The 12313-nt window shown below is 37.2% G+C and overlaps 1 protein-coding gene across 1 annotated transcript; it reads left to right on the forward strand.

The window, feature by feature from the left end:
* Positions 1–106: 106 nt before the first annotated feature.
* On the forward strand, positions 107–5116 carry LOC308702733 (growth hormone secretagogue receptor type 1; the record flags this gene model as incomplete). Its single annotated transcript, XM_081385809.1, has 3 exons — positions 107–382; positions 2713–3169; positions 4818–5116. 3 exons carry the CDS (start codon positions 107–109, stop codon positions 5114–5116), a joined length of 1032 nt encoding a protein of 343 aa, XP_081241935.1.
* Between the last annotated feature and the right edge of the window lie 7197 nt (positions 5117–12313).

Raw genomic sequence — 12313 nt, forward strand, 5'->3', positions numbered from 1 at the left:
TCCAGTGGTGAGCGTCACAGAGAGACAGAAGAGATTCAATAACGTCCTGCATCCTCTGAGTCCTGAACTCAGTCCTGATGAAGCGTCGGCTCTGAGCTCCGGTGTCATGGACGTGCTGGAAGAAGCTTCTGGATCCGGCTGGTGCGTGGACTGCGGGAACAGTTCGGAATGGAAAGACCTGTCTCTCTTCGACGACACCGTGCTTGTGGTCGTCACGGCGCTGTGTGTCCCGCTGCTGCTGCTCGGCCTTCTGGGAAACGCCCTGACGATCCTGGTGGTGTGGCGACGCCCACAGATGAGGAGCACCACGTACCTGTACCTGAGCAGCATGGCCCTCTCAGACGTCCTGATCCTGCTGCTGATGCCGCTCGACCTCTATAAGGTATTCAAGTGCTGACGTGCCGTTTCATGCGACCGTTAAACGAGTAGGTCACTTCAGAATTAAAATTTCCAGATAATTTACTCTCACATCCACGTCATCCAAAGATGTTCATGTCTTTGAAGTCTTTTCCATATAATGGACTTCAATGGGGTCCAACGGGATGAAGGTCCAGATGTGAGTTTCAGTGCAGAGTCAAAGTCTCGACACGATCCCAGCCGAGGAATAAGAGTCTTATCTAGACAAACCAGCGGCCATTTTATACAATAAATAAACATTTATATACTTTTTGGCATACCTTTATACTTTTTATACAATGGCGTCAATTTCCGACCATTTCGAGCCTGATTCAGACCCTGACAATGTTAACGAACAAGAGTATCGCGCTGAACGGATTTCACAGGAAGTTTCAGAGTGGTATGTTTTTTGTTTTTTTTATAGATACAATGTTATCCACCATTTAATCATATTTGTCAGAGAACTATGGTAATACAAACAGTAATCGATGGCAAAATCATGGATTATTTTCCTAAGGGGCGATGAGCAGTCTTACAAAAACAAGAGCTTACAAAAGCTACAGGAAACACTACATCAATACTGTAATGTTAGTTAGCAGGCGAGACCCTTGTGACTGGTTTTGTGGTCCAGGGTCACATATGTTAAAAGATCATGAATTTTGATTTCTCATTTTATGACCCCTTTAAAAAAGTGAAATCATAATCAAAGATGTTGTTGTTTGCTCTGGCGGTATCAAATGCCATGTACAAACTCTCGGTGTTAGTTGATGAATTCATGAATCTTATGTGGAGTTAACTATCTTTTAGTCATTGATTAGCATATTCTGTCTTGTTTATCTATAAATCGTGTTCCGGGGGCGGGGTTTATGCAAATTTTAGGGTTGGTGATGTCACTAACCCGGGAGGAATGTCGTGTAGTAACTGGCCCACCGGTGGGCCCATTTGCCATTGCTTGTTTAAAACAATTATATCCTATACTTAACCTGATCTAATATTGACAAACAATGTATCGTTGGAAAGCTCTAAGTGTGTACTTTTCATATTTTACCACTGTTTTGCAGGAAATATTATGTAGTGACAAACATTTATCAATTTGTGACAAGAGAACTTAGCTAAAAAATCAAAACTATACCAGGAGTTGTGACCTTCGTTATGAAAAAACAATAAACACACTTACATTAGCCGCGTTTCCACTGTCGGGCCAGGGCTTTAAACGGGCCGTGCCGGGCTAATGGCCTCGGGCCAATAGCACCGGGCATGTGTTTCCACTGTCGGGCCAGAAGCTCCACAGCGCTTCACTAAAACACGCCCCTCTCTAGGACAACGTCACACTAACCCATCATTTCACCAACAAATGGAAGTTTTATCAGAAAACTAATCAGAAATCACTGGAAACAGCGTTGAAAACAAACACGATAAAAGCGGCCGACTCCCATACAGATATTTTCAGTCAGAGAAACAGAGGAAGCTCCCGAAAAAAAAAAGTTACTTTATTTTTTGATAGTCCGGTTTAAAGAGACGAGACGTAGGCTATGACAGATAAAATAAAAACATGACTGTGATAGCCTTTAATATTGGTCTGATTTCTTCAAGCGTTCGCTGTTGTTGTTTTTTACTATGCGTATCTTCAAGTGTTTACTATGTTTAGCTACTATGGTAACGGCTAGCGCGCATAGTCTTTTGCATCACAAACAGAAGGCATTCAAACATGAACGCGAGTTAAATTATTTTATTTTTAAGTCTTTTATGCTGACAGAATCATCCGGCGCTGCCGTCTCCCAACGGTAAACTCCTCCTCTGTTGGTAACCACTCCTCTAGCCCGAGCTGGCCCGCGGTATTCGACGGGCCAGAAATCCTGGCCGTTGGCCCCGAGTAAGCCCCGATCAAGCCACGGAAGTGACAGTGGAAACGCGACTGGCCCTGGCACGCACTAGCACGGCCCGGCCCTGGCCCGACAGTGGAAACGCGGCTATTGACTTAAACTTCAGTTTTTATGCTAATAATCCAAACTAAATATATTTATTTGTCCAAAATATTGAGAATACAATCGAAAATGTATATATTTTTAATGGTTAATGGAGCAAGTCTTCAATGAAAACTGTAATGCATGTCCACATGTCACCTAGTGGCCTTTGTTGGTATAGCAGCTTATAAAAATCTCATTTTTTAAGATATTAGTCTCAAATTTGGAACACAACTTCTTTAGAACTATGGCTTTTATTTCATATATATTTTTTAGGGTGTCAGACTAAAGTCAGAAAAGTCCAATCATACTCAACCACCGCTCTAACGCATGCCGTTCTTCGCTCTTGCAGTTGTGGCGGTTTCGTCCGTGGCTCCTGGGCGACGCCGTGTGCAAACTCTCGGTGTTTGTGGGCGAGTGCTGCACCTTCTCCTCCATCCTCCACATGACGGCTCTGGGGGCGGAGCGATACCTAGCCGTGTGCTTCCCTCTCCGCGCGCGCATGCTAGTGACCCGGGGGCGTGTGCGCGTGCTGATCGCGGGGCTGTGGGCCGTGGCGTCGCTCAGCGCTGGGCCGGCGCTGGCTCTGGTCGGGGTGGAGCGCTTGGAGGATGGAGACAGTGAGTGTCGCTGCACACAGTTCGCTCAGACCTCAGGGCTCCTCAAGGCCATGCTGTGGCTCTCCAACCTCTACTTCATCTGCCCGCTCGCCGTCCTGTCGCTCCTGTACGGCCTGATCGCCCGCCGCCTGCACCTGCGCGCACACCTGCACCGGGACAAGACACACCGCCAGACCCTGCGGATGATGGGTGAGCACAGAGGATCATAGGGAATAGTTCAATCTGACGTTAGATCCTTAAAGGTGCAGTGTGTAATATTTAGGAGGATCTGTTGACAGAAATGCAATATCATATACATAACTATGTTTTCAGTGGTGTATAAAGACCTTACTTAATGAACCGTTATGTGTTTATTAGCTTAGAATGAGTGTTTTCTCTCTACACACACCGCGGGTCCCCTTACATCGACATGTTTCTACGGTGGCCCTGAGCGGACAAACGCGTTTCGTTTCGTCCGTGAAAAGAAGCTACAGCTGAAGTCAGCGAATAAAACACTGACACAATGATGAACAAGTGACAATAATATTCGCAATAACATTGTTTTACTGAATAATTAAGTAAACTTAATTTCTTTATCTTTGTAAAGAAACCTTATTGCTGAACTGTCTACTCTCTGCTGTCTCAGACGACGACATCACTTCCTGTCGGCCACCATAACTTCTGTTCGTTGCAATTCACACCCTCACCACTAGATGCCGCTAGAAATTACACACTGCACCTTTAAAGAAGGATTTTCGGTAACACTTTATTTTACAGTGTCCTTGTTACATATGTTACATGAACTTACCATAGTAATAACAGTAAATTATGCATAATTACATGAACTAACCCTCAACCAAACCCTAATCCTACCCTAACCCTATAGTAAGCACATGTAGTTAATTAATATTACTCAGTACTTGATTATAGAATTACACTGTAACAATGACACCTTAAAATCAAATGTAACCTACTTTACAATAAGGTTCATTAATTAATGTATTTACTAACATGAACTAACCATGAGCAATACATTTGTTACAGTATTTATTAATCTTTGATAATGTTAGTTAATAAATATCCAGCTGTTCATGTTAGTTCATGTTCGTTCACAGTGCGTTAATTAACGTTAACAAATACAACCTCTGATTTTAATAATGTATTAGTAAATGTTGAAATTAATATTAACTAAGATTAGTAAATGCTGAAGAAATATTGTTCATTAGTTCATGTTAACTAAGGTAGTTAACTAATGAACCTTTATGTAAAGTGTTCCCGTATTTTCTCAGTGTTATTTTAGTATGATTGAGACACTTTTTTATATTTTGAATATTTTTTTTTTTGTATTTTAATTTTAAAGTTTTAGTATTTTTGTCATTTTTATTGTAGTTTAAAAAAATATTTTTAATACATTTTTATTTCAGTTTTAGTTGTTTTAGTACATTAAGTTAAACAAAAATAAAAGATGAGAAATATTGCTTTGGAAACTATACCTGAAAGTTCAAATAATACTAAGTTTTTAATACTTTATTTTAACATTTAGGGTTTTTTTGGTAAATCTTCCCATTTTTCTGTTCCACACAACATCAAACAGTCACAGCCATTCAAAATGCGCTATATCTGAATTTTATTGTGCATAGAATGATCTCCAACTTGCATTTGTTTCTCACACAGAGCTAGCGGATTACTTATTGTGACATTTTTTTGTCCTTTTTGGAGCATGACAGAAATGGTCCCTTTGAACTGTCTTTGAATTAACGGTGCATGTCGAGAGCATTTGCATGTGGAACTACATGAGGATGAGTAAATCAATAGATTTTTCCCTATAGCTGAACTATTGTTGTGTTGTCTCTTGCAGTGGTGATCGTGCTGGTGTTCGTCTTGTGTTGGCTGCCGTTCCACGTGAGTCGGACGCTGTTCTCTGTGTCGGACTCCAGCGTTAGCTTGTATTACATCAGTCAGTATTTTAATCTGGTGTCTTTAGTGCTGTTTTACGTCAGTGCTGCTGTGAATCCTCTGCTGTATAACATCATGTCCGCTCGCTACCGTGCCAATGTCCTCGCCATGCTGCGGTTAACCGTGGGCCCCACGGACGAGCTGCGCCACAGGGCCCGCACCTCCCCGCTCACCGCCTCTCACTCCAGCACACACTTCTGACCTGTGTGTGTGTTAGGCTTCAAACTAACTGTACACGAGGGAACTGGGACTGAGGTTGATTACCACCACAGTAACACAAGAATGCACTGCGACTGTGTTCAATGGGCCGAATGCTTGCTAACACTGGCCAAGCATTTGTGTACTTTGGCGCTTTTGCATTCGTTCACATTTACTTTTTGCATTTGTTTACTTTCTTTTGCATTCGTTTACTTTTACTTTTTGCATTTGTTTACTTTCTTTTGCATTTGTTTACATTTACTTTTTGCATTTGTTTACTTTCGTTTGCATTTGTTTACATTTACTTTTTGCATTTGTTTACTTTCTTTTGCATTCGTTTACTTTTACTTTTTGCATTTGTTTACTTTCTTTTGCATTCGTTTACTTTTACTTTTTGCATTTGTTTACTTTCTTTTGCATTTGTTTACATTTACTTTTTGCATTTGTTTACTTTTGCATTCGTTTACATTTACATTTTGCATTTGAGTACTTTTGTAATTTTGCATTTGTTTACATTTACTTTTTGCATTTGTTTACTTTCTTTTGCATTCGTTTACTTTTACTTTTTGCATTTGTTTACTTTCTTTTGCATTTGTTTACATTTACTTTTTTGCATTTGTTTACTTTCTTTTGCATTTGTTTACATTTACTTTTTGCATTTGTTTACTTTCTTTTGCATTCCTTTACATTTACTTTTTGCATTTGTTTACTTTCTTTTGCATTCGTTTACTTTTACTTTTTGCATTTGTTTACTTTCTTTTGCATTTGTTTACATGTACTTCTTGCATTTGTTTACTTTTGCATTCGTTTACATTTACTTTTTGCATTTGTTTACTTTCTTTTGCATTCGTTTACATTTACTTTTTGCATTTGTTTACTTTCTTTTGCATTTGTTTACATGTACTTTTTTGCATTTGAGTACTTTTGTAATTTTGCATTTGTTTACAATCTTAACTTTGCATTCATTTGACATTTACTTTTTGCATTTGTTTACATTTACTTTTTGCATTTGTTTACTTTCTTTTGCATTTGTTTACATTTACTTTTTGCATTTGTTTACTTTCTTACCTTTGCATTCGTTTACATTTACTTTTTGCATTTGAGTACTTTGGTACTCAATTTATTTATTTGCGATGCAGATGAACACACTGCTGAACGACAAAATATCTACAAATGGACAGAGCCTTTTAGCAACACTATATTTAATGTGTTTTAAATTGTATTTCTTGTGCTTGATGGGGCTTATCTCATTGATATTGAATAAAAAGCAGTTCTTTGTGACACTGTGATGTGTTTTATGAAAGCAATAGTGAATGAGGGATGAAGGTTCTGTGTTTTCCAGATGCATGTTATGATCGATAATTTACATCCCCGGCTTTTATGAAATGGATCTGTAAAATACATTAATTTGAATATCAGGTAAATTATTTCTACTTTATGATAAGCCTTTCTTTGTGTTCCCTGTAATACGGTTTAAAACGATGGTAAGGAAATAGTGTTTTTTTATTGTGCAGGTTCATTAACCTCATCCAGCATTGCTGAAAGAGAAGAAAGAAAAGAAACTTGTCTCGTTTAATCATCATGTCGTTCCACCCAAGCTCGACTTAATTTCTTCTTCCGGACACAAAAGAGGATGTTCTGACACATTTCTCAAAATATCTTATCTTGTGTTCATCAACTGCAGACAGAAAGTCAGGATTGGAACGACATGCTTGTTTTTGAGTGAACTTCTTCCTCTAACATGTCTAACAGATTGAGAAAGTCACGCAATTTAATTTTTATTTCATTACTTTTGATTTTCTCACGCCGGTTTAAATGCAAAAGTATCAAACTTTTGGAAAAGCAGAAGAAAAATAACCAAAACTCAAAATCTGAACATTACTCTCGAGGGGAATTACTTCCTTCACCGCTTTTATGGTCACCATTTTATCAGGCACACACAATAAATGTTTCTTAATTTTATTTACACTAATATGTTTGCTCTTATGGTCACCACTTTAACAGGCACAGAAATTAAGTTTATTCATTTTATGTACAAATTATTATTATTACTATCGAAGAGCTCAACAAATAGATTGACATGTGGAATGTAGTAGGCTACTGCCAAAAAAGGGAAAAAGGCATATATAATTTTGACTTTTATATCATAATTATGACTTGTGGCTGTCATAAATGGACTTCCATTAATAGAAAGCACTAAAACGGTTAATATTAAGAGTATTTGGCTGGTTTTAGCTCCAGGGTCTCCAGACGCGCGTGTGTGTGAGTGGATCTGGCATCTGTGACGTGTTCGGGTGTCGATCGTGGTGTCCCGCGCTCGGGTGCGCGCCTGTGGTTCTGAAGAAGCGCGTGACCTCCCGCGCACACGCCGCGTATCCCGCACAGAACCGACTCCACTCATCTGAAACATGATCTAACAGAGGAGTTTTCATAAGATCACGCTGTCAATTTGTCATTATACGTTGTCATTTTATTTTTCACGTTCCAGATTTAAAATATGAATTATTATTAGGCCTACCTGTTGACGGGCAGTGCTGCGCGCGCAAGTGTCGTACGGTGAACTCGAGAATTTCCGCCTTTTCCAGTTTTGATGATTGACAGCTCTAAAAAAATAGTCTTAGAAAATTTAAATGACATACAAAAATAACGCTCTCGTGCTCACCGTGGTTGCGCCGGCTTGGATCAGCAGCGCGCGCAACTGTCCGATGTATGCGTTGATGCGCGCGCGCCTCCGTCGCTCCATCAGCGGTTTAGTGATCTTAATACGAATCAAACATTTTAAACTCACAATAAGCACGCCGGTATAAAATATTTAAACACGAAGTAGAAAAAAAAATGCTATTACCTTAGACCTGTGCTGCGAGATTCCGGTCATTTCAGCGCGTGTGATTAAACTCTCCAGTTTTCTTGTGTCTCTGGATCATCGATGGGATGTCAGTCCGTTATATAACCCGCGGAGGACAAAAGTTGAGTGTTGTTTCCGCCCAAGTCTGTGGGTGGTAAAGTGTGTTTTATTCATAAGGGTTTAATCTGAGGCCCCTCGCAGGGATTATAGCTCTAAAGAGGTCTGATCCCGTCAGCTGTCAATCATCTGTGATCATCTGTGATTGACAGCCGCGGGACGTTCATTCCTGGAAATTTGAAACTCTAGAAATGTTGCTTATTTAGGAATTATTTGCAATACGTCCTATGCAAAATCCTGTTTTCAACTGCTCCTCATTTGTGTTTGAACTCGATTTTGACAGAAAATGCGACAAATATGGTGATTTATGAATTCGTACAATGTGCTTTTATAAAAACGTACAAAAAAAGTTTAGAAAAAAGTAAACATGAAGCTCCAGCCATAAACAGAACTTACAGATTGTATGAAAACGTATGAATGCGATTGTACGAATTAATCTGCCAAATTTGCCAAAATGTAAAATGCATACGAACTGCCAGATCTGTAAGCATATTTTAAAGGCCCACTGTATTCACATTTTATAAACCTTTGATCACCAAAAAGACATAAGCATTTTTTCCTTGAAAAAAAATCTTCATGCCTTAAAATAGCCTGAATGTAATTCGACATATTATATGAATATGCAAATGAGCCCCGCCTCCATTCACTCAGCGATTTCAAAGTGTGTTTTTGAGTCTTTGGTTCACTGCAGTTTTAAGGAGGAAATACTCAGCAATGGTGTCGACTTATGAATTTACACATGGTTTGTCTTAAAGCATATTAAAAACAACTCATAGAAACATAAACAACATTAAAAGCTGGATTTACACCACAGGGAGACTTTAAATGATTACATTGAACTACACTGTTAAATATATATATATTATTATTATTATTTTATTTTTTTTTTTTTACATTGTAGTTCGATCTAAAATTTAAAGATATATATATATTGTTAAATAGACTGTTCAACACCAATTTTTTTTAGTGCACTCTGGAAAATTCAGCCTTAGGTAGGGAGCTCACTCTGACTTGAGACGCTGACTCTCACAGCCGGAGGTCTGAAAGCGATGTGGGAAACAGAAAGAAAACAAGCTCCCGTCCACTCGTTCTTTCTAATCCCTCGTTCCTCCACGCCTCCACACACACAGGGGAAAACAACACGATCTTTTCATCACACACACACGGCTCACAAAGTGTAACCCCCCACAGATGCACAATTGCACATCGACTGAGGGACACGAGCCACAGACCAGAAGATCTCTCGGACGTGCAACACAATCTCTGTCCTTTAGACAAACTTTGAAGAACAGTCACAATGGAGTTTGACTTCAGGACGATGGAATCAGAAGTGCTAAAATGCGACTCGTTTCCGGGGTTTGGCTTAATAGGTTTGATCAATAATGCATGTACTATTATGTCGAGCTTTCTCCAATTCAAACACCTTCTGGAGTTTGTTACTGTTTGCCTCTGGCCTGTTCACTCACAAACATTGGAATTGACATGGAATTTCAGATTTTAGTATAGCAATGTCTTTCTGTAAAGCTCTGAAACAATGTACATTAGTCAGGCGCTATATTATGGAAGCTTGTGTCCGTCATGGAATACAAATGTGTAAACATTTTAAAAAGTTACTGTGATTTAATCTCACAATTTAAACTTTTTTCTTGCAATTATGATTTTTAATTCTGGCTTTTCTGAATTTTTTCTCACAATTCCAAGTTTATAACTCACAATTCAGATTTTTTCCCCCAGAATTTCAAGTTTATAGCTCAAAATTTTGACTTTCTTTCCTCTCAATTCCAAGTTTATAACTCACAATTCTGACTTTTTTCTCACAATTCCAAGTTTATAACTCACAATTCTGACTTTTTTTCTCACAATTCCAAGTTTATGACTCACAATTCTGACTTTTTTCTCACAATTCCAAGTTTATAACTCACAATTCGGACTTTTTTCTCACAATTCCAAGTTTATAACTCACAAATCTGACTTTTTTTCCTCACAATTCCAAGTTTATAACTCACAATTATGACTTTTTTTCCTCACAATTCCAAGTTTATAACTCACAATTCTGACTTTTTTTCCTCACAATTCTGACTTTTTTTCCTCACAATTCCAAGTTTATAACTCACAATTCTGACTTTTTTTCCTCACAATTCTGACTTTTTTTCCTCACAATTCTGACTTTTTTTCCTCACAATTCCAAGATTATAACTCACAATTCTGACTTTTTTTCTCACAATCCCAAGTTTATAACTCACAATTCTGACTTTTTTTCCTCACAATTCCAAGTTTATAACTCACAATTCTGACTTTTTTTCTCACAATCCCAAGTTTATAACTCACAATTCTGACTTTTTTCCTCACAATTCTGACTTTTTTTCCTCACAATTCTGACTTTTTTTCCTCACAATTCTGACTTTTTTTCCTCACAATTCTGACTTTTTTTCTCACAATCCCAAGTTTATAACTCACAATTCTGACTTTTTTTCCTCACAATTCCAAGTTTATAACTCACAATTCTGACTTTTTTTCTCACAATCCCAAGTTTATAACTCACAATTCTGACTTTTTTTCCTCACAATTCTGACTTTTTTTTCCTCACAATTCTGACTTTTTTTCTCACAATCCCAAGTTTATAACTCACAATTCTGACTTTTTTTCTCACAATCCCAAGTTTATAACTCACAATTCTGACTTTTTTTCTCACAATCCCAAGTTTATAACTCACAAATTTGACTTTTTTCTCACAATTCTGAGTTTATAACTCACAATTCTGACTTTTTTTCTCACAATTCCAAGTTTATAACTCACAATTCAGTTTTTTCTCACAATACTGAATTTATAACTCAAAATTCTGACTTTTTTTCTCACAATTCTGCTTTTTTCCTCAAGAATTCCAAGTTTATAAAAAATTCTGACCTTTTTCCTCACAATTCCGAGTTTATAACTCACAATTCTGACTTTTTTCCTCACAATTCCAAGTTTATAACTCACAATTCTGACTTTTTTTCCTCACAATTCTGACTTTTTTTCCTCACAATTCTGACTTTTTTTCCTCACAATTCCAAGATTATAACTCACAATTCTGACTTTTTTTCTCACAATCCCAAGTTTATAACTCACAATTCTGACTTTTTTTCCTCACAATTCCAAGTTTATAACTCACAATTCTGACTTTTTTTCTCACAATCCCAAGTTTATAACTCACAATTCTGACTTTTTTCCTCACAATTCTGACTTTTTTTCCTCACAATTCTGACTTTTTTTCCTCACAATTCTTACTTTTTTTCCTCACAATTCTGACTTTTTTTCTCACAATCCCAAGTTTATAACTCACAATTCTGACTTTTTTTCCTCACAATTCCAAGTTTATAACTCACAATTCTGACTTTTTTTCTCACAATCCCAAGTTTATAACTCACAATTCTGACTTTTTTTCCTCACAATTCTGACTTTTTTTTCCTCACAATTCTGACTTTTTTTCTCACAATCCCAAGTTTATAACTCACAATTCTGACTTTTTTTCTCACAATCCCAAGTTTATAACTCACAATTTTGACTTTTTTCTCACAATTCTGAGTTTATAACTCACAATTCTGACTTTTTTTCTCACAATTCCAAGTTTATAACTCACAATTCAGTTTTTTCTCACAATACTGAATTTATAACTCAAAATTCTGACTTTTTTCTCACAATTCTGCTTTTTTCCTCAAGAATTCCAAGTTTATAAAAAATTCTGACCTTTTTCCTCACAATTCCGAGTTTATAACTCACAATTCTGACTTTTTTCCTCACAATTCTGAGTTTATAACTCACAATTTTGACTTTTTTTCCTCACAATTGCAAGTTTATAACTCACAATTCTGACTTTTTTTCCTCACAATTCTGACTTTTTTTCCTCACAATTCTGACTTTTTTTCCTCACAATTCTGACTTTTTTTCTCACAATCCCACGTTTATAACTCACAATTCTGACTTTTTTTCCTCACAATTCTGACTTTTTTTCCTCACAATTCTGACTTTTTTTCCTCACAATTCCGAGTTTATAACTCACAATTCTGACTTTTTTTCTCACAATCCCAAGTTTATAACTCACAATTTTGACTTTTTTCTCACAATTCTGAGTTTATAACTCACAATTCTGACTTTTTTTCTCACAATTCCAAGTTTATAACTCACAATTCAGTTTTTTCTCACAATTCTGAATTTATAACTCAAAATTCTGACTTTTTTTCTCACAATTCTGCTTTTTT

Source organism: Scardinius erythrophthalmus, assembly GCF_964197995.2.
Source record: "Scardinius erythrophthalmus genome assembly, chromosome: 15".
Classification (NCBI taxonomy): Eukaryota; Metazoa; Chordata; class Actinopteri; order Cypriniformes; family Leuciscidae; genus Scardinius; species Scardinius erythrophthalmus.